This window comes from Triplophysa dalaica, chromosome 15 (genome assembly GCF_015846415.1).
Source record: "Triplophysa dalaica isolate WHDGS20190420 chromosome 15, ASM1584641v1, whole genome shotgun sequence".
Lineage (NCBI taxonomy): Eukaryota > Metazoa > Chordata > Actinopteri > Cypriniformes > Nemacheilidae > Triplophysa > Triplophysa dalaica.
Window position 1 is genome coordinate 1,636,921 of NC_079556.1, and position 23,638 is coordinate 1,660,558.

Genomic DNA, 23,638 nt, shown 5'->3' on the forward strand with positions numbered 1-23,638 from the left:
GGCAACCATGACGTAAACAAAGGCGTTAAGTAAACGCATGCGCGATACAACCAACGAGTCTCTTTCCGAAGCGGTTGCGCCTGCGCGAGCAGCACGAGGACCAACGTGCTCCGCTTGGAGCAGCGACGTCATGACGTCACATCACGCATGGTAACCTCAGAGGGTGAGACGCACGGTGTATAATGTGAGAGGGGGAGATCGTAAAACAACATAAACGAAGCCAGGACAGAGAGTATGCAAAATATGCATTTCACATTGACAAAAGGTAACGGTCCAGTCCGGAATATAGCAGTGTGGTTCAAAAGAAATCCATAAAGTTGGCTGAACAGGGGTGTTTTTTTTCGTTGGTACTTCGTGGTCAGAGCAGATCGTCTGCCTCAGATTCGCCCGCCATTCGAGATGGTTCAACGTGCACGCGCTCTCAGCGACAACTTTTAGTTCTTGGGCCTATTAGAGACGCGTCGTCGACGAAAATAACTACGCTCAATACACAAAAGGTGACTGAAACTCCATTTCTTGACGTTTAGTGTCAAATAACGTTTATGTACGTCTATAACTGCCCGTTTTGGCACGTTAACTCACCTGATAATGAAAATGCGTAGTCTTGTTGTGGTGTTGCGTCACTACTCGGTGTGCTGTATCGTTTTTCGGACGCACGTCGCGGTATATACGTTATGCATCTTCTACATAGAATGATTAAATAGTCAATAAGTGAGCTGTGAAGGTAGAACTTCGACGCAATTCCGATGCTAAATTATTGCTAGGGTGTAGCCATTGGGTTGTCAAGAATTTGATTTAAAAAATAACATCACGTTTTTACATAGACGGTTTTCATTATTACTTTTGAGCTTTCTTTACCACTGAAATATGTCAACTTTCTGTCTTGATAGTAATGTATTTAACATTATTCAACAAATAGCAGACATTTGGGCCACTTTTAACAGCGGGCAATGTTAAAGGTGCACTCAGTAATTTTCCTTTATTAAAAAACACACATGAAAAATTGGATTGTGAAAACAGAAAATTGTTCACCATCCTGTACACTCACATAATATGCCTGCCAGTTTTGTAAAAATAAAGGCTGTTATATTTTGCGTAGAGTGGGTAGGCTCATGAGGGATGCCATTTTGAGATCACATGACCTGCTGAACACAACACCCTGGGTAGCCTCCCTAGTATTGAGCAGTTACCAATAAATGGATAATGGCTTGCTCTGAAAAGTGCATTGGTAACCATAAACCTTTGCTCTTGTGTGATGCTTTATCCACTCCACTTGGTATTAGTGGTGTTCAAAGACGACTTGTATCATCCAAGCACAATCTAAACAATTACCAAGTTTAATTTTAATAGAAGGAGCTGTATCCACCGATGCACTTTTAGGGCCTTTTTTTACGCCTGCGGCCAAAGCGTTTTTTCAATTGCTTTCAACGGAAAAGCCAATAGTTTACTATTTTGTGCTCCGCGCTAGTGCTATGCGTTTTTTCCCACGTTCAGCGGTGGTGTTTGACTGGGCGCCCAGAGTTGAAAATTGCTCAACTTTGGGCAGAACGCTGCAACTGCAGCTGGTGTTTTCAGCCAGGTAAATGCGCCTCGGTATACCCTTTACGCGGCTGAAACGCCAAGGGCTTGGCTGAAAACACCCACGCAGCATTTTGCCCAAAAATTCTTATTTTTCAACTGTCAGCGCCCGGTCCAAAGCAGGCGCTGAGCGAAGGAAAAAACCTGCCAGGTGCTCCCATTTTCAAAAAATCGTGGCGTTTCCTTTGGAAACAATAGAATAAACATGCCAGCAGAAACGCCTTGGTGGTCACAGACCTTAAAGCGGTCCTAACTGCCAATCTCATTTTAATCTTGAGTACCTATAGAGAAGTGTTGCATGCGTCGTATATTCGAAGAGTATTTAGTTTGATCACATTAATAAAAGATAGATACAGCTGTACAATTACTTCTGAAATCATACAGTGGGGGAGAGGGGTAGGCTGAACTAAAGCACATTGTCAACAAAACAAAGACATCAGTTTCACTCACCACATGCGGTTCATGTCCTGCATCTTTTAGTGCTGGGACGGCTCCATATATCAGTTTCAAACGATCTCCAAATCCAGCGTTATATCCACCGTTTATATAAAATTCATCACCCAAATGCAGTGAACAAACAAACACCTGAACTTCGCGAACATATGCTTTCTCTCTCCTGCACATAATGGAAAGTGATGTCAGCGCATGCTACTTCTGCTCTCCATGCTGCTGCGTGGGCATGCTTTTCCGGGAGAATTGTCTGATAAGGGACTAAGAAAAATTGTTACAAAACAGTTTAACATGTTCTAAAAAAACTTTCAGAAACCTGTACTATCGCTGTGGGAGTGTTTTAAACACAGAAATACTACATAATACGCCCAACTTGTTTTTTGACAAGTTGACCATGTTAGGCTTGAGAAGACAGCACGTTTAACATTGTGAAGAAGTCAGATTGCATGACACATCGTTCCAGCACTCCTTTAAGTTCGGCAAAGGTTTTCACTAAAGGTCTATCTGGAACCAAACGTCTTTTGGAGACTTTTTCAGAATTTGTTGTACCAAGTTTTAGATCGATTGTTCTAGTTTTTGAAGTCAGTGCTTCATGATGTCAATTGTAACTTTATTTGCAAAGACAGCATTTTTACAAAGTGGTTGGTCATATAAATACTTTTTTTCATTACATTTAGGCTATTCTTTTTCCATATGCTTTTATTCAAATGGACTTAACAATGAGAGAGCATTTAACTAATATTGCAATGTTAAGTAAGCCATAAGCGAGAATAGCCTTATATCATTTTGTCTTTTCACCTGTTGATTATTTTATGCGAATTGGGCCTGCACATATTTGATAGACTTTTTTTTAACCAAAGAGATAGTCTATTGAGTGTATGATTTTTTTTTGTAATATGCGTGTTCCCTGGGAATCAAAACCCATGAATTTATGATGCTAAGAAAATTCCCACCCAATTGAGCTACTGGAGCCAATCTCAAGATTTGCACTTTTTTCTTTCAGTTTATCACTGTGATCATGTTCAGTTGGCAAGCCTGTTAAGTTTACAAAGTTCAGATGGCATATTTTTAGCCTAATGCTGAAATTTATAAATGCATTTGTAAGCAATTCATGAAAACTCTCTTGGTACTTGTTGGCAGACCAATATTAATTGTTTTCATAATTTTTGAATGCAAATTACAGGAGAGCTTTCCTGTAGCTGAATGGTTAGAGCTTGGCGCTAGCAATGGTAGGATCCTGGGTTTGATCCCAGGGGATTGCACATACTTAGAAACAAATGTATAGCGTAATGCAATGTAAGTTGCTTTGGATAAAAGCATCTGCCAAATGCATAAAGGATTAAAAAAATGATATTGAGTAAAACAATTTTAAAGCGGTATTTGTGCTTTCCACTTCCACAACAATTAATTTTACTGTTAACGTCGGATTTACAGCTAACCACTAAAGCAAGCTAAAATAATGATTGTATCGGAATAGGTTTCCTTGTTTATTACAATCCCACCTGTTCTTCCCAGTCTTCTTACTTCCATACTCAAACACCGTCTGTGCAGTGTAAATGTATAAAAAGCATCCATAGACATCTAAAAGTTAGCCTGTTTTTTGTTTTATTTATTACTTTAGATAATAACCGACATTCTGCTATCTCCTGCTACCGTTTCTTTGAATTACAGCATTTACAGTGTCAGTTACTATGCAGCCTTTTATGAGTATGTGTACATGAGCACATTATTGAACTCCCTGTTTCGTTTTTTAAAACACCCTGGAATTAATTCTTTCATGTTTTTTTGGGAATCAGAAGTGCACTAGAACATACATACTCTACCCTGCCTTCCTGCCAAGTTTGCCCTTATCATAGGTACCAATGTAAATGCAAGTTAGTTAAGAATGTGTAAAAGCAATGTAAAAAACATTTGAACACATTTTCAAAGATGCTTTACAGGAAATTACTGCTTTACAATCTCTTTACAATCATATTAGACATTTTCACTTCCACAAGGTCATACACCAGAGTAAAATAATTGTACCGAAGCAGGGGTTCAACTTCGATTTACATTGGATTTGAAAGTAGCTTTCTCTAGCTGATTACCAAACACTCTTTGACCATTATGTGCCATGTATGTTTTGTTTTTAAAGGATGTAGACCTGAAATACCCTGAGTTGAGAGGGTCTGAAGTTATCCAGATGACTTCTTATCTCCCATGGCCAATACTGAGAAGCAGGGTGCCATGGTGCTTCATGAAGAGGGCATGACTGCCCCTACACTGGCCCCTTCACCTACCTCTGGACCTTCTCTCTTTGTTGTCCTTAAACAGGTGCATCCTGGTGATGTTCTGAAAGACAAGGGTAGTTTATTAGCTATTAGCGAGGCAAATAGTATAATGAAGTCTGCAGCCACTTCAGCTGCAACAGGCTTACATTCAACATCATCCATGTCACTTTCAGACGCCACCACACATGTGGAGAACATGCCAGCAGATGCTCGATATAAGGGCATCACAGTTACACTGGACAACAATAGTATGTGGAATGAATTTAGTAGGTGCCGGACTGAGATGATTCTGACCAAGCAGGGTCGTAGGATGTTCCCCTACTGCCGCTTTCGTCTCTCCGGTATGGAACCTTTTCAGAGTTATTTGCTGGCGATGGATATCGTTCCAGTTGATAACCACAGATACAAATGGAGTGGGAAAGGTTGGGAGACCAATGGAAAGGCGGACCCTCACGTTTCACGCTTGTTTGTACACCCAGAATCCCCTGCTACAGGCCTGCACTGGATGCAGTACCCTGTTTCTTTTTACCGACTGAAGCTTTGCAACAACACCTTGGACCAAGAGGGCCACATCATTTTACACTCAATGCACCGTTACCTTCCTCGACTTCATATCATACCTGCAGACAAAGACAGTGAAGACATTCGGATAGACAGGCCTGACGTTATAACGCTCAGTTTTTCTCAGACAGAGTTCTTTGCCGTCACAGCCTATCAAAACCTACGTATCACCCAGCTCAAAATTGACTACAACCCCTTCGCCAAAGGCTTCAGGGAGGATGCGGTCAACGCCCGATCAACGAAGGCCAAGAATGGAGTATTGGGTGAAGAAACTGAGAAGGAGCTCAAGTTAAGCAAAGAGTCAACAACCTTAAATAATTTGAAGACTTTGTTCATGAAGAGAAATGCTGCTGCAAAGGTCAATAAGGATCAGAATGTCCCCAGCCCAACAAATGGGGAGAAGAAAGTTGTGAATGGGGATGCTCCCGTTGAGGATGGAGATAAGAGGTAAGCCTTCTTTTATAAATATAGATCATCATATGTCAATCTGTAAAATGCTTTATTTTGAATCATGTTTAGGTCAAAAAGATGTCCTATACCAAGGTCGCAAATCTATATTTGACTAATTCTAAGCGCACGGTACCCTGTTCGTGTGGGGCAGTGACAAGGCATAAGTTGTCAAGATGATCATATTTACCTTAAATTGTCTGTGCTGTTTGATGTATTAGGGGCTGTGTCCACCGAGGCATTTCCGCTGGCGTACGGCGTATTTTTTTCAATTTTTTCCAATGGAAATACCTAAAATAGCTAAACTTTATTACTCGTCAAACTTTGCCATTCAGAGATGACATTATTTGTGGAACCTGGAAGTTAGCGGTGCACTGGTTCCCTCGACAAAAAAAATAACTTGGTGGTCAACCAATGTTCATGACACTTACTTACTTTTGCTTTGAGCACATGAACACACAATTTATGAAATTTGAAGCCTAAATGTAATCGCCAGAAATGAGTTCTTACAAGTGGCTATAAACATGCTACACCACACTTGCTCAACATCACCACCACCAAGCCTCCAACAATTCTGTTTAGCTGTTTTAAGTAACTACTCATCCAAATATCATCCATGTTTTTTACATTTCAGCCCATGTTGCAATTATTTGTGAGATTTCTGTGTGGTGATGTTTAATGACCCAGACTACTTCAGTAGTCAGATTTAGCAACGTGTTAGCAACCAACATCATGAGGGGATATTATTGATGTGTCGTAGAATAGAACATGAAAGTATTTAAAGCATTTGTTACCACAGACTTTATTTCAGGCATATTACCAAAAACAATTAAAAAAACTCATTTAGTTTGATACAATGGAACCAGAAGTGTTAAAATGCAAACTCACACTCTATTGCTGCAATGCTCATCATACAACGCATTACTTGAGTTGAGTTGTGAATTGAAAGTGTGTAGCTAGCATTTTGTAGAGTTTTGGTGGTTTGCATGCAAAATGTTTTTATACATATTTAATTAAGATTTGTCAATTTTGGCAATATTATTTTTCTCTCCTTTATTCTGAATGCAGCGCTAAGAAGCGTCCATTGTCAGGAGCATTTTCGGACTTCCTTAAAGGTGCACATGTGAAAGTCAAAAGGTTGTCGCTGGACAATATCGAGAAAAATTGTGTTGTCCTGCAAACCAACATAGGTGGAACAAGTGGAAAACAAGAGGTGGAAGCAATATCATCAAAACCAGTGACCGTAATGGATGACATTCACAAATGTAACAACACAGACACAACCTCAAAGAAACAGTTGATAAAACTAGATGAAATTAAAATTGTAATAGATGAACATAAAGATAATAAGATTACATCGTTACCCAGTGATAAAAAAGTACAAAACTCAGATGAAAAGAAAAAGGGGAACATTTCTTCTCTGGACACTGAGGCTGAGCCTGAAGCAAAGACAAAGAAAACTTTACCACACAAACGACCAGAACCTGTACCCCTACCTCTCCTAGCGCAGTTTCTTAAACGGAGAAAGTTTCAATCAAAATCTACCACCCCAACACCTCAAGCTCCTTGCTTAACCGTGGACTGTAAACCTCAGTTAACATCTGAAAGCTCACCTGACCTAATCTCTTCCACCTTTTTGGCGAACACTCAAATTGATTCACAACCACCGCTTACCGCATCATCTCAAACAATCATATCATCATCAACAGAAGATGCCAGTAACATGACATCTACATCAACTGCTTCATTATCATCTCCCTCTTTAACTATAGATCCCTTAATACAAGAAGAAGAAGATGAAGAAGAAGAAGAAGAACAACCCCTGAGGTTTTCACCTTCTCCATCTGATAATGAATCTTTACTTTCCCCAAACAATTCATCTCCCACTAAATCTAATCTTGACCCTTCATTTGACAGTGTCTCGGATGTATTTAGTAATGCTGAAAATGTTTCTGTGCAAGGTTTTGTCAACACACTCATGTCTCAGTCAGACATTTCATCTGTTTTTGCTTGTAATGCTTTGGATGACACTGATTCGCCCACTACACCGGCTGTTAAGACCAATGCTGTCATCACATCATACAACCCAACTGTGACCACATCACCAAACTCTGCTTTTGATGTTCCATCAAATAAGAATAATGAGATCATTCCCAACCTGGAACTGTCCTCATTGCCTCAAGTTGAAATTGAAACTTTTTCTGATTGTCTCTTGGAAAACTCCAATGGCTTGTGTCCTGAGCTTTTTACCCAGGAGGTTCTGGACACAAATGATGAGTCTCTTTCCTTGACATTGAATGGCCCTTCTTCCCCAACCTTTTCAATACCCAGCCCAGTTCTTTCCTCACCCGACCCCTTTCCTCCAGATCTATTCGGTGACCGACCTCTACCTCCCCGAAAGGCCCTTGATTCTTGCCCAGAGAGGCTGTTGGATTGCACAGGCATAACCTCATCTGACATTTTTACATTATTATGTGACATACCCGCAGCTCCTATAAACCACCTTGATTCATTTCAAGGACGGATATGTAATGGACCGTTAGATTCAGTGTCGTCAAGTCAAAGCAGATCAGGACTTTTCAATCGATCCATAGATTTGATTTCTCAAAAAACGTCTGATAAACCAGTTCCTGTTAAAGACATTCAATCAACTGTTAATTGTGAAAGCAATGAGACCGCTCCTTCTGATCATCCTGTTCCTGAGGTAACCAAACAGTCCTCTAATGGAAGTAATTTAAAGAAATCCAACAAAAAACTTAAAAAAGTAGGAAAGTTGAAGCACAGTGATGATGATGAGGTTTTTGAAGGACCCGTACCTGCCCCAATGCAGCCTAGCCTGGAGGATGTAGATGGACAATTATTTGCATCGTTCATGTCTAAGGTAAATCAACGCCTTTAGTTTTTGGCATAGAAAGATAACGGTTTTATAAATTTAAATCTGTTTATGTTTGCCATAATGATCGCATTTTTTGGTGTGGTCAATTTTTTTGCAAAAACTTTTTAATCTGTATGTGGTGTATAGCAGTCAGGATATTTTTCAAGAAAAAAATCAATTTTGTGTTGTTACAATGAATCATTATTACTTGTCAACCTTTGTTTGTCTCTGGGTTTTGCAAATATCTAGCCAATAAAATGTTTTAAAAAGTGCTTGTCAACTTTGACAACACGATTTTTAATCATTTTAAAAATAGTGTTTTATAATTTCCTGGAAAAAACTAATTTGGACATCCAAAGTTGGAAAGGACAGTGATGATATGTGACATTCATTAAGCTCTATTAAAATGTATAAATTGTATATTCAAAAATGTACAATATTTTTATATTATATGCAGAGCGCACTGTCTATATAGTCAAGGATGTTTATAGCTCTATACACATTGATTGTTCTGACACATTATTAAATATATGTATTTTAAAATAGACTGCTCTTGAGATTCACCTTGGAGATGATGCCAAAACAGAGGTGGCCCAGAAAACATTGGAGACCTCAGATAGTAAGAGTTGAACCAACATGATTACAGTGAAAGTGAACGACTTTAAGTCATGACTCTAAACCGTTTTCTGTTTTCCTACATCAGGTGACAACCGTGGAAGTATAGAGGAAAAGATTAAGGTGCTTCAGAAAGACCTTTTACATGATCTGAAGTTGATGAAGCACAGACAGGTTATTCATCCGGTGCTGCAAGAAGGTTCGATTTGATACTACCAGAACTTTCATTTTGGGCTTCTATTGATCTCACACAACTTACAATAGTCATAATCTTTGTTTTTTCTTTTATAGTTGGACTGAAACTGCACCTGCTAGACGTCAACCTGCCGATTGACCTGCAATATTTGGGTGTGCAGTTACCCATACCTGTTCTCTTACCTGAAGAGAGTCCAGCATCATCACAGGGTAACATGCTCTTAATCAATTCTGTCATCAATATACCATCAATATTTCACACTGATGATTCAGGGTTTCATCGTCATGATTGCAATTTGTCTTTCTAGACCTTCTAGTCCAGTTTGTTTCCAGAACAGGAAAAACCACAGACGTTACCAAAATTAAAGGTTGGAGGGATAAATTTGCTGGTTCAGGATCTCAGAGTGAAGGTATGTAAATAATATGTTGACTCCCAGTTACAATTTGCAGGTAGTATCAGATCCTGAAGGACATGAAGCTTTCCTTGACCAATTACATTGTTCTGCAGGTGTATCAAGCATCGAAACAGGGCAGAATAACCTCTCAGCATTCTGCAGTGATATGTTGGATGAGTATCTGGCCAGTGAGGGCAAACTGATTGATGAACGAGCTGCCAACTTGTCCCAGACCGACACCACGACTGTGGCATACCAGCTACCCACTAAGAGCACCAGCTATGTCCGCACCTTGGATAGTGTGCTTAAGAAACAAGTACCTCCCTCTTTATCCTCCTCATCCAAACATTCATCTCCAACATCCAATAATTCCAAGCCAACGTTCAAGTCCAAAGTAGGTAATAAATCAAAAAAAAATCTAAAACCTGGCAAAGGAAACCAGGTTCTTAGTACCACTAAACCAACCAAACCAGTCAGCGGGGGGGACAAATTGATGAGCTTAAACAAGGTCCAGCATAGCAAAAGGTTGGAAAGGAACAATATTAGGAAGGCATCGAACAGTTTAAACACTGAAAAGATTCTTGCAGAAATACCTGTCGTGGTAGCTTCTGATAAGACTCCCAGGCTTGAGGACTCTGGATCAACAACAGCGAGCAGCACAGGTGGACGCAGTCCAGGTTTGCCCAAGACTCTGGTGAAGCTGATGGATGTGGAAGATGGAGCAGTATGGGAAGGCAAACGTCGTACTTGTATCACAGAAGAAAGAGCAGCCATTGCGCTAACTGCTCTCTTCACTGCTGAAGTGAGTTAAATTAAGGTTATCTGATGTATTCCGGTCTTCTGTTATGTTGCATCTGATGTGTGGTTTGTTTTTCTTTCTCTTTTAAGAGTGCAACAAAGGCAAACCCTGACGCCATGAGAATTATAAAGCGACGGGCGCCACCCTGCCTTAATGTCTTCTGCAGGCTCGGCTGCCTGTGTGCCAGTCTGCTTCATCAGAGGCGACATCATCACTGTGGCAAACCGGAGTGCATGTTGGGCTGCAGCTGTCTGCGACGCAAAGTTATCGCGCTGAAAAGCCCTAAAGAAGAAGACAGTATAACAGAGGAGCCTGAACCTCAGGGTCTGTCAGAGGATAACAAGACTAAATGGAAGAAGAACAAAAAGAGAAAAACTTATGGTAAGTCACAACAGGCACGACAAATTGTGTACATACTTCAATGCACGGCAGGTCACTTCGGATAGAAACATTTGCCAAATGGGTGAATATAAATGTGCCTTTATTAATATTAATAATTTGACTTGTATACTGTTGTATGGGTATGAGGAGTGTTTGCGTTCACGGTTTTTAATGTCCTTGTGTCCTGCAGTTCTAACAGATCCTGAGGTAGCACCTGAGCCGGCCAAGCGTGTCAATACATTATGGGATTCAAAAAGCGAAGAATCCGATTCAGAAATCTACTGCCCGCCTCCTCCGAGACTTAACCCTCCACAACTACTGTCAAAAGATCTACAACATGACCTGGAACGTTTTTTTAGTCCTCCGAAACCGAAGAGGGTACGACTTATATTGCCTCTTTTAATTCCTTAATACTTTCTATGTTAGCAATGTTTTAGAGGTTCATTGCAATCTACACTTAATCTTATTCTGAATAACTGGATATCTAAAATTTCATTTTTATACACAGGTGGGGGAGAGAAATCTGAATATGATGGAGGAGAGCAGCGATATGGAGAATCATTTGACTTGCGCTCGTGTTCGACCGTTTCGACCGTGTCGTAATAAACAAAAAATGGTAAGACTTGTACATAAAGGGTTTTATCTTTTTGTTTAAGAGACTGAAGATCTGTACTCTTCATGATACTAATGAAAGCTTCGTTTTTTTTTTAGCCGGTTGACCAACAGCTCATCCCACAGATCCCTAAACAAGGTCAGTATTTACTTTACTGTTATTGAGTTAATAGCTGATGTGAATATTGTTTATAGCGAACAAATGTTTTCAAGATTAGAGGGCCTTAAAATATCTTAAGTGGAATCTGAAATAATGGTATTTTCTATGTTCCTGCTCGCAGATATAGAGGAGGGAGAACTTGTACCTCTAAATTTGTCCGGCCCTATCAAGCGACTCGAGATCATTTCCGAGTGCAGTTGGTCAAGTACAGACAGCAGAAATGACGTTATGGGGGTAGTGTGCAAGAACATGGCTCAAGATCGTTTGAAGAACCCTTTCTGGGTTGGCAAGTATTACATTCAGCAGGTTTCTAAGACTGTACAGGAGACAGAGGAAGGTTCTGTCCACACTTACAAAGTCAAGATATCAGAGCCTGTGGAGAAGAAGAAAGAAGATCAGATTGTTTCACAGAATGTCCAAACAGAGTCCATCCAGCCTGTAGAGAAGATTGAGGTGAAGGGTTTGCCCTTCCTTGCCAGGTGTTCCTCTGCTGGCTTGCTCAAGGCCGAGAAAAAAGCTCCTAATGCACCGGGACAGATAATGGTATGCATGCACAACCATATGGAAGAAATAAACATTTGAGAAAAGACATTTGGATTTAAACATTGACTCTTACCCAATGCACTTTAGACAAATGAGGAGAATAAAAGAAGTGACTCATCCAAATGATACTAAGATACACTTCAAGAAATTAAAATAAAAATTCAACAAAAGGATAATACATTTGTTTTACCTTTATATATTAAGCATGCGCTTCTATCCAAAGCGACTTATAAAGTATTATAAGTATAAAGAAATATTTTTTGCTAATAATACAATGCACATCCTGGTTTTTGTAAAGCAGAAGTTGGGCTCGTGTGACCTTTGGATTTGTGTGATCAAAGTCACTAAGGTTAAAGCTTTAAAATGTATCATTGCAGTTTTATCTTTAAGAAGTTTTTAACCTTTTGGTTTGGGATTTGAAATTGTGTTTACAGGTCAATGGAAAGCCATACCCACAAGCCAAGCTGGAACTGGGCAAGATGGGGGCACTACACCCTGCCAATCGATTGGCAGCTTACATCACAGGAAGAATATTTCCAGTCGGTCAGTCTGTGGCTACCTATGTAACAACATCAACCACTGCAAAGGCCTCTACAACCGTTCCGATCACCAATGTGGCCACAGTAACCTCAGTAACCAGCACACGTGCTTCTACAATCACATCACCCGTCAAGACTGCTGGTAAGTCAACAATGTTAACAGTTACCTTTTACTGCATCTAGTTTTGTAAAAAATTACAGTGCAAGAGAATACAAATCTTGTGTTCTCAAGGGTATTGACAAACACTTTTAGAGTAGTGCAGTGTTAACTCCTAGTTGTGGACGGTTTCAATGCAACAACATGAACAAACGTTACTGCGCATGCATGCTTTTGTGGCCCAAACCTAACTTCCGGTTCATTTACATTTAGATAAACATTTAGTCATTTGGCAGACGCTTTTATCCAAAGCGACTTACAGTGCACTTATTACAGGGACAATCCCCCTGGAGCAACATGGAGTAAAGTGTCTTGCTCAAGGACACACTGGTGGTGGCTGCTGGGATCGAACCAGCAACCTTTGATTTACCAGTTCAGTGGTTTAACCCACTAGACCACCATCTCCATGTACACGTCCACAAAGAAAAGAGTCCCCGTAGATTATTTCTGAAAAACAAGCAAAAGAAATAACAAGTAAATTGAATTACCTAGCTAGTTAAAAGTATGTCTAGCCAGCATTATTTTGGTTTACCAGTAGAAGAACCAACTTAAATGTGACAGTTACACAACCCATATAATAAATGGTTTATTTAATACAATTTACAAAGAATCAAATTCAACAATTTGTTTAATACAATTGTTATACAATAAAATATAAATCAATTGATTAAATATAAATAGTTATATTAATAGCCACTATCCAGACTGATAAACAAACAAACACAGACTGGAAGTTAGCTTAGGGCCAAGCGTTTGCATCCAATGAAATCGTCAATGAAGGAACAGCTGAAATAGACTACACTATATCCGCCCCTTTGCATTTGAATTTTCTGCAGATCAAATCCGTTATACGAAGTTATACGTTGAAATCAATAAATATTCAATGAATAAATGTAAGTGGGAAACATGTTTAGCAATGTTTTGGCTAGGGCTGTGATGATGTATCCTGCAATTCTAATGCTCAGTTTCTGTTTCGAAAGCCAGAGGGCGCTCTCGTGCGGAATTTCCGATATATGACACAGAAGAAGAACAATTTACGAATGTAGTTCTAGGAAATAGCAATGGTCATGTTCTATTGCCTTTCTTCAAACCTTTTCAAGTATATTCATGATAATAAAGTATAATTATGATGTTCGACGAGTATGTGTTGCTCTTTCAAATGCACGTTATAAACTACTCAACCACGTAGTGATTTTAGATCGACTTGTACTTCCTACTGATCAAAGAGCCGTAGTACATGGAGGAGCTGTGCATGCAACACATAATCGAAGGCTCTGCGATTTCAGGTTCGACCTAGACAGGTATAGTTTGTGTGAATCATGATATATCGTCCCAGCCCTACGTTCACTGGAGTTTGTTATGTTAGAAAGAACTTGACTGTTTGCTGTTGCTCAATTTTTTTTCTTTTGCATTTTCTATGCCTGGTATTTTTGTTTTCAAAAGTTGTGTAGTGTAATCCAGCCTGGCAGATTTAACCTGCTTCTTAATTTGTTTCTGCACAGTGACCAATCCCCCAGCGGGACAGGTCTTCACCCAGTTTGTGGTCAACCACATCAACTCTCAAAATCAGGCCAGCACTAGCGCCCCACACTTAAAGTCTTCTCCTCCAAAAATTGTCATCCCCTCCTCCTTGCTAATGGTTGGCAGAGAGGCTGGGGTTCCTGATGTTGCTCTGTCTTCTCTAAAAACAGACCTGGCTACCCAGGTGTCTAAGGCCGCAGTCTCCACAGGTAGCTTCTGTTTTCCCAATGTATCAAATATTCAAGCCCCCACCATCACCATCCTCAATAAATCACCCAGCCTGCCATTGGGTAAGCCTGGCTTTTTTGGTTTCCCATTATGTACTTGTGCTTCCCTTTCCACTCAACCCTTTACTACTTTACCTACTTTGAGAATTCAACATATTGGGCCAATATGTGTTCATGTGGGTCTGATCTTGTGATGTAGAGCTTTATAGAAAGATTCTGGAGTACATCTGTGCTATTTTATTTTATTTTCCCATGATCTCCGATTGCTTCCATTTGTGATTGTGGCTGTGTTTAGTTTGTAAATCTTTCACAAAGGGTGTCATAAAGCAATAAGCCCCAAGAAGCAGTTTGTTACAGTGCATTTTATAACGGCTAAGGGCATTGTGGCACATAGCGGAGCAGAGTTTTGCATTTATTAAACAGTTAATCCATATGCGTAGCAAGGGTTCATAAAATAACGTAAATAAAATAATATTTAGGCTATGTAATGCGGTCAGCCATTATATATCGGGGTATTTTATAACGGCTGAGAACTCTGCTCAGCCAATCAGAAACGAGGACGAGAACTGCCCGTTTTATAATAAGTACTTTTTGGCACACCTGCCAATGGCACTGGGAAAATGCACTTACTGAAATTTGTTAAGATTTTTTTTTTGCATTTGCCGATTTTACATTTTGTACCCTGCATTCACAGGCTTGATGCAAGACCCCCCCCAACCATCAGAATAATTTTTATTTATCATATCTTACCTTTGCATGTTTAATTTATGCTGATTTGTGCAATATGTTGGTGATGGTAGGGATGCTAAAATGTGTGAAAGTAAATTATCTCTGTCTTAATCCCCCTTTAAAATTCACTATTGTAATCTTATAGTTGAATTTTCAAGATTTTTATTGTTTAACCTTTTCACGTTTTCAGGTGGAACTAATGTAACTCCAACCCCTTCATCCGGATCTCCCACGTCTGGAAAGAAGACTGTTTTGATTACAGTTGTGTCCCGTAAATCAGGGATCACTAGTACTGGACCTCCGGTAGAAAAACCCATCACACATAATCGCCCTCAACAGACCTCAGGCCAAAAGATGACACTTCAAGTGGTGAAAACAGCCGATGGCAACACGCTGTACCGTAATCCCAGTGGTCAACTCATTCGGCTGGTGCCTCTTAGTCAAATTAAATCCATGATGCCCAACAGCCTCCCCAAAGGTCCAAGTAAGTGCTTTACCTAAATCGGTACAGAAAAACTTTATAGGAGAAAAGGGGCCCCATGGAAACGTCGCAATGTTATTTCAAATCATATGATAAGGTTATGGTAAAATTGAATAAATAATGTCAAAAAGTTGCATGTTGCATTTGAATGTTTTAGATCTTTTCTGCTTTTGAAATCTTGTTTTGTATAATGGTAAGCAGAATTATTAATTGTACGTTTTTTTTTGCAGCAACCCTGTTTCGCTTGCCAGCACCTAATATGGTTTCTCCGAATAAGCCTCAGAGTGGCGGTACCACCACAGTCACGTCGTCCAGCCCGACAAGCCAAACACAAGCAAAATATACATACACTGTATCCGCACCAACTATTTTGAGTGGCCAGCCGGGGACTCTCACTACATCCAAGTCGGTCTCATTCAACAGTCTTCCTTCCACCATTAAAGTCACCCCGACGTTTCTGGGACAGTCTGGCACTTGCACGCTAAGAATTTTCCCTCCAAATACTCTCAAAGACACTGCAAATAGCACTCCGACCTCTTCCCCTAGCCACTCACAGGGCGGTTTCACATTACTCAAACCGTCAAGTTCAACTTTACAGAATCAAGACTCCACAAAGTCTGAAACCATCGCTTCTGTTAGCTCGGATTCAACAGAGGGTCCAGTCAGTCAGGTCCAACCGTTACTTGACTTTAGAAAGCGATCCGACATGGTTTCTGCTAAACAGGATCGCGCACACGATTCCAAAATGTCTGAAAGTTCAGCCGTAAACATGTCACAGATTTCATCCTCTACCACCACTTCTCCAAAACCCACACGTTCTTCTCCATTTTGCTTGTCACGTATGGAGCTGGGAGAATTTAAAGGTTCAGAATTAGCTGCTAATCCCTATGAGAAGGATGGAGAATGTGACACAGATCAGCAAGAGGAAGGGAACAGATCGGATGGATCAGAGTTAACGGACGACTCCGACTTGTACAGTGAAGATGATCAAGATGATACTTACAGTGTAAGACCTGTGGCGTGGTTATTGTGTCTGTTTCATCATTTGACTTTATAAGTTTAGACTAATTGTATTTCTGCTGTTGTGCAGGATTCTGATAACGATGAGCTGGGGCCGGTTGAGGTTGAGGATGAGGATGAGGACGAGTTGGGTTCAGAGATGACAGATCCTGCAGAAGTGGTGATTGATATTGAGTCCTTCGAAGAGTCGGTGGAGAAAATTAAGATTGCGCTACTAAAGGAATCTGCCAAAAAGAAAAATCTGCTTCACAGGTATTAAAGTAACATCATGTGATCTTTATATAATGTAGTGACAGACATGTTACTTTAGACCCCCATTGATTGGCCACATTTTTTCCTTTTCACAAAGCACCACAGTATAACCTCTTTTGTTACATTTTGTAGGCAGCAGAAGAAGACTGATGATCAGAAGATCAAGGTAAGTTTAGACTTCCTGTTCTAAATTCCTAAAACTTTATAAAGTCAAGATTTTAATGTTGTAAAATTTAAATATATCTTTTTAATATACATTAAGATATACCATGTGCGTTTGTCGCGTCCGGTGTAGACATGGTGTTAGTGTATTATTGATTACTTTCTGATGTATAAATGTGCATATCTTTATTTTAGATGTTGTATAATGGAACGTTTTATGTTTCAACAGAGGGTTCACAATGAGAGAGTGAGGCGCTGCACGTTAAGAGAACGCATTCTGAAACTTCAGTTGACCCTCAAGAAATCTTTGAAGAACATCTCCAAAAATAGAATCCTCACACTGGTCTGTTGGGGCTTTTATAGTTGATCATGATCACAATTCTGAAAATTGTTGGTTATAATGTTTTATAAAATTTCTCATATTTTCATATTTCAAGGCAAAAGAAGAGATTGTGTCCCTAGTGCAGCAGGAAAGCCTTTTAGTGATGAACATACACAAGTTAAGACTTGAAAGAGAGCAATATCTACAGACGCTTTCAGTGATGTCTGGTAAGAAACTCTCTTGGTCTGGAATCTTTTTAGTAAATGTAGTCAAATATGAGGGCTCACTTTGTGTTGTGCCTGATAACATCACAGTAGTCATTCGCAATATACTGTAGCACTGCCTCTCATACTTCATTGCTTAATTTGTTTCATTTCGTCTGACTTATAGTTGCAATATTCTTTCGTTTCACAGACAAGAGTGAAGAGTCCATCAGCCAGAAGCTTAAAGAAATTGTTGCCAAACAAAAAACTCTGGAGGCCCAGAACGAAGGGAGAGCGATGACGTCCAAGATCAAGCAGACAAAACCCAGGCCAAAATCCAAGCATTTTCCTAAATCAAGTAATCGCAGTAGTAAACCCAAAAGTTCAGGATTGCAAAAAGAAAACGATGTTGTTTCTGAACTCGCGCAGTCTCCTTCCAAGCCAATAGACTTGAGTCTTAAAAAACAAAGAAGTCTGGAAAAACTAGAAAGTATAACAGAAGATTCAACCTCAAAACCTAAAGAGCTCGATAGCAACAGAAGCACTCCTACAGCTCCGGTTAAAGACAAGAGCAGCGTGTCGACACCTTTTCAGCCAATCGCAAGTTCCATTCATTCTAAATCTGCACCTGTGCCCATTCCTGTAACACGCGAGAGGCCTAACATCCTGTCATCCTCACAGACCACACCAGCATCTCCAGTTAAAGAACCTCTTGTAACTAACAGTAAGTCTTGGAGAAAATATACATAGAGTATTCCAATGACTTTTGAAGTTGTGAAGGTATAATATCTCTTTCAAATGTCTTTTCAGAAGTAATTCCTCTGATGCCTCTTCAGCCCATTGGCATCACCGCACTTGGGCCCCAGCAGTCAACCACACCAGGTTGGTCTCCGAAACTTATCGTTAATTAAACCTAATTTAAACCTAAGCAAGTGATTTAATAAATTGAGATAATTGCTGTGTGTTTTTTCATCAAGGTGTAGCATCTGTGTCCATATCATTTGCTGCAATGCCACAGCCACTCGGAGTGGAAAATCCTCAGTTTATCAAAATTTCAAACAGCCCTGTTAAGATTAACACACAAGGTACGTTTATACATCTGTTGATTTCTTATAATAGATTAAATGGAATTTCTATTTAAGATGAACAATTTTTTTATGCAGTGGAACCCATCAACCTTTCAAACGTCTCCAAAGTCATTTCCCTGCTTCCACCAGTTAAGAATCTGGTAGTACCACAGCAGGGTGTACTTGAAATGACAGACACTACACCAGCTGTCCAGGCACAGACCATCTCTATCCAGTCTCATTTGGAAGAAAGAGAGGCTGTTGATGGTATTCCCAAGGAAGCACCAAAGCAATCTACAGGAGGATATGTACTGACAACATCTGTGACGTCCCATAACCAGGATGATTTGGACAAGAAGGGTCAAGAGTCCAGCAATGATGCAGAAGATGAAAATCTGATGTCTTTGCTAGACGAACTTGTTCTTCTCAGTCAGCAGTTGAGTAACGACTCCCCCGAACCAACGAATGAAGATCAGAGCGATGTTGTGCCCGGTAAAGAAAGCTCACAGTCCGACCATCAGGAAGATACAGAACGGGATGATGATCGTGAACTCAGCCCATTATTTCTAACTCTCGATGAAGATCTGATGTCTCCAGAGAGCTCCAGAGATGAAATGGATGATATTCCACCTAAACTCGACGACTTGGTGAATGTCATCTTTGGGTCAGATTCACCGAACACTTCGTCTGAATCTGGGGTCGCGACATCAACAAACCTTCCTAGTCCACAACCTCCGACAAGCAGCGTTACAAGTGATGCTCTTACTCCACCTCCTCTGTTGCAAATGAAAGCAACATGCGGGGCCGTTTCGAGTCACCCCGCCAGCGAAGGGGCTAATGTGACATGGCGGCCGATGCCTAAACTGGTTCCTTTAGGGTTAAAGGATGCTGTTTTGAATAAGGTGAACGGTTCGTCTGTTCTCAAATCAGACTCAAAGGCACAGGATGTTTAGAAACCACACACGTGATCTGATCAGTCAATAAATCAGGTATAGCTGCTGCTCACTTTATGGACAGTGTAGGAATTTTTATGTATTTATTTTTTCATAAGTCCTGCTGCAGTCCTGTTGGGCCTCTGGAATCTCCAAAGATGTGTTTTTTGTAGGTTAAATACTTCAGTACTAACTACTTGATCAGCAGATTCCCGGTTGGATTCCTTGTTGGGTTTTCGGTGTCCATTTAATAAAAGGTTTTGCAGTTTTTACTTCTCGTGGCCGTTGTTAACTTAGAAGCTATTCATTGTGACCTCCATTTTGGAGCATATTGATTTCGAAGAAAAATAAACCAATCTTTAAACATATGAAAATAGATTTGTCCCGCTTTAGTGCATGGTGAAAGAAAACTTAAGGAGAATCTGGCTTTAGTTGTTTGTACCGGGTATTTTGTGGGATCACTAGGTGGATTTCTGCTTGACCTATTTCAGATTTAATTGAATTTGCCTACTGACATTTAGCATAAGAATTGTTTCACACATGACTTTATCTACTAATGAGTATCACAAATGTCACTTGCATCTAGCTGAATCAGGTATCATCTTTTGTTGCTCGTAAAATTAGTCCATGTTCTTCTAACACTGGAAATAATGTTGAATTATGTCTGTTCTTGTTACAGAAAATCTAGCCTACATTTGACACATACATTGTGTGCCGCAAAAGAAAAACAGATACTGTGTGTATCTTTAATTTCAACTGTTAAGCCGTCATACTGCAGTTTTCCTCTATTTTGTTTTTGTCCAATGATGCATTTAAAACATTTAGATTTGTTGTGGATTTTCAACTTCCCCAAAACAAAAACCTCAACTTTTATTTGTGCATAAGCAGCTTGAAGGCCTGGAGGTTTTAAAGGGATTGTAAAGCTGTTGAAGTACACTACAAGTCTCTAATAATGTGGTTGACTGCAGGCAATCCAGAAGTTTGGTTCTGAGAAATGTAATAATCACTATGCAAATTTTCGCTTTAGATGACATATCTGGAGGAAACACTACAGCTCCATAGGAAAACAGGCTTGATAACACAATGCAATGTTGTTTATTGTTATTAAAAAGTGTTATTGTGTATTTTATGCTACTCTGTTTTTGTTGTATATAAGGTCAATGTGTTGTCTGTATATTAGTCAAAGTATAAAGGATTTCTTGAGTGTTGTAAATATGTAAGATGTACTACTTTTTGTAGACTGCTAAACTGTCTTGTTTAAAATACTTATTTTTTTATAAATCAGTGCTCTCTTATCTTTTTTTGTGAAAGAAATCTGATTGTCCATTGAACTCAATAAAAATGTGCAAAGAAACGCGAGTGGATGTTATTGATATCTAAATATATGTTTTTCCTTGTCATGCTTCATGATCCAAATATGTTATTTTGCTGAATTTGTTTTAAAGCCGAATGTGTGACTTAGGTTCAATTTCTGATTTCCAGGTCACAGTTTGACTTAATTGGAAGTTTTTTTGCTTATTTTTATTCTTCCCACATATGCGCTTTGTCACATATTATACCACAAAGACCAGCCATAGATGTTTGATTTGACATTCAGTTCAGACTCAAGGGGTTTACACACGGTAACTGACTCTCGGGGGGAAAATAAGATCAGGGTTTATATACAGCAGCTGTTCAATGGGTCGACTCAAACATCATTCGGCTTTGTCAAGGTAAGATTCATAAATGTTTTCATTTACACTCAATGCATAAATGTCTGGAAACAATCAGCATGATTCGGATTCAAAACACGTGTAACTAATTTTGCCTTTTTTCCTTCTCAAAAATAACAGACCTCTATGAGAAATGTCGGCGGTCAACACCAGTGCACAGAACTGCACTTCTTCCCAAGATCTCGCTTTTCCTTTGGTCCCATACATGGACTGTCCCTTCAATCGCAAGTATGCCATAAACATCATACCAAATGTCTTTTACATACTGTCCTTCCTTGGAATAAATGGTAATCTCTGGAGCCTGTGGACTTGCCTGCGACCATCCCAGCCTTTGACTATCGGATCCATTGGTGTCATGAACCTGGCTCTGTGTGACTTGATCTACCTGGCCTCTATGGGACCCTGGGCCTTCTACATCAACTCTGACTACCACTGGAAAATGGGCCGTTCCCTTTGCATCGTAGTGAAAATCCTATACTTTGCCGGTTTGACGTCTAGCACCATGTTCATCTGTGCTATCAGCATTGACCGATTCCTTGCCATCGTCTTTCCTCTGAAGTCCAGAATGATACGCACGCCAGGGAACATCGTGCTGGTTTCGCTTCTGCTCTGGGCTATCGTCGGCCTACTCACCTATTTCAGATATCTCAATATTTTATACTCTGTGAGGAACGATGGCCATCAAATATGCGGAGCTGTCCTGATATCCAGGTTCAGAACCACGGAAGCCTCCTATGATCTTCTGTCTTACTACTCCATTCAGGTTTCTGTCCCTCTGCTTATCATCATTCCATCCTACGTGAAGATCCTTGCCCGGATAAAGCAGTTACGACAGCAGTGGGGTGAGGGGAACATGCAAGCCCGGAATAAGACCATCTGGCTGATAGCCTTGTTTATTGCCAATTTCTTGGTGTGTTGGGTGCCGGGACAGCTGCTTTACATCGTCGCCTTTATCATTTTCTACTTTTTGGATAACTGCAACAATACTTGCTGGGTTGCATGGGTGGTCAACCTGCTCACCGAAGTCTCGCAAATATTGTATTCTCTGAATGCCTGTCTGGATCCCTTCATTTTCTACATGCAGCAGAGACATGCAGAGCTGCTTCCAAAAGCACTGTTGACAAACTGCTGTAGGAAGTTAAAGCTGGGTGAAAAACAAGAGTCGTGATTCAAAAACACAATGGTAAACAAGCAGTTTACCAATAGTAAATATATGTAAAGTGGGAATCCACAATATCTGTTTTGTTATTTGCACAATTGTGAATTGATGCATTCAACGTCTTTATGTTCTTTAAGTATTTTCAAGTTTCTTGTGCTCTATTGAAACATAAGTCTCATGTGACCGTTTGTGTGTTTTATCTTGCATATTATGTTTTAATAAATGTAAATGTAAAGTGTGTTCTTTTCAAATTCATTCTGTTAATACAAAACATTTTCAGCATGTCTTACACTGCATACACTGTAAAAAGGATGTTATGGTGACATATGTTTTCACATTTCTTTTAAGTCAGTTTCAAATAATTGCAATTAAATCACTTGTAAAGTCAATTTGATTTAACTTTGAAATTGAATGTATAAGTTTTGTTTTTAAATGTATTTTTTTCTTTCGTTTCTTAACCGGAGCCCAACCAATAGGACAAAAGCATCAAAATAACAATAAACATCTAAAAATCTACATACGTTTTGTTTTTCAAAAATCACGTGGTGTGATCTTGACAATAGTTGCATTTAATATAGGCTGTAAAGATTCTTTGTAGTATCACTAGAGGGCAGAATTGAATCATAAAAAAGCCATAAATAAACCCAAAGTAATAGATGTAAACTAACCCATTTTTTTTTAGGAGTGAACACCGAACTTTATCAAGGAACAAAGGAGTTAGAGGTGAAGTGATAAATATATGATAAACTTTTTAGTTTTAAATCTGAATAGCACAAGGTAAATTTGCCAGTCATAAATACCCAACATTAATGACCTCAGGCCTTGCAGGAGTCTTTCCTGCAAAACATATGTTTGTCGATCTGTCTAAACCGGATCGTGATGCTCATAAATAAAAGCTCCTTGTTTTCTTCCTTTTGTAATTTAATATAGCATTATCAAGAATAAACACGCTCATAAATGAACTGTATACACCTTAGAGAAACACCGCAGTATCTCAAACCCTCCCATATGTTCTTTGCAATCTGTCTAACGTGCGTGTACTATGGACAAGGCTGCGTTTTTAATATTCATATGAGCGTCTTCACGTTCTCCTGGAGCGCGCTCGCGTAATCTCATTAATATTCATTATACAATAGACGTCGATAATTGGCTAGCGGTCTTGCCCCCGCCTCCCATCGTCGTCCTTTCAGCCAATAAGAACATTTTAGACGACACACGGTGGATTTGCTCATTCATATTCATGAGGCCTGTCTTCAACGTAGTGGTATTCGTAA

At 39.7% G+C, this 23,638-nt stretch overlaps 2 protein-coding genes across 5 annotated transcripts; both read left to right on the forward strand.

The window, feature by feature from the left end:
• The first annotated feature begins 151 nt into the window (after window positions 1–151).
• mgaa (MAX dimerization protein MGA a) lies at window positions 152–20,847 on the forward strand. Of its 4 annotated transcripts, none has more exons than XM_056768594.1 (25): window positions 152–265; window positions 4,163–5,306; window positions 6,375–8,187; window positions 8,728–8,800; window positions 8,885–8,995; window positions 9,088–9,201; window positions 9,300–9,401; window positions 9,500–10,188; window positions 10,275–10,566; window positions 10,757–10,944; window positions 11,075–11,182; window positions 11,278–11,317; window positions 11,460–11,881; window positions 12,316–12,562; window positions 14,080–14,388; window positions 15,245–15,538; window positions 15,766–16,541; window positions 16,626–16,807; window positions 16,940–16,973; window positions 17,199–17,312; window positions 17,407–17,518; window positions 17,706–18,218; window positions 18,305–18,376; window positions 18,472–18,579; window positions 18,658–20,847. In XM_056768594.1, the coding sequence occupies exons 2-25, from the start codon at window positions 4,228–4,230 to the stop codon at window positions 19,512–19,514; spliced, it is 8,649 nt and encodes a 2,882-aa protein (XP_056624572.1). In that variant the 5' UTR covers window positions 152–265; window positions 4,163–4,227; the 3' UTR covers window positions 19,515–20,847. The 4 variants fall into 4 exon arrangements, with proteins under 4 accessions (XP_056624572.1, XP_056624573.1, XP_056624571.1 ...); XM_056768595.1 differs by lacking the exon at window positions 152–265 and adding an exon at window positions 332–497 and having other exon boundaries at window positions 14,080–14,307; XM_056768593.1 differs by lacking the exon at window positions 152–265 and adding an exon at window positions 333–497.
• Window positions 20,848–20,974: 127 nt separating this feature from the next.
• Window positions 20,975–22,418, forward strand: LOC130437295 (P2Y purinoceptor 8). The gene has a single exon (XM_056768599.1). It carries the CDS (start codon window positions 21,339–21,341, stop codon window positions 22,371–22,373), a length of 1,035 nt encoding a protein of 344 aa, XP_056624577.1. The 5' UTR covers window positions 20,975–21,338; the 3' UTR covers window positions 22,374–22,418.
• Window positions 22,419–23,638: the final 1,220 nt, after the last annotated feature.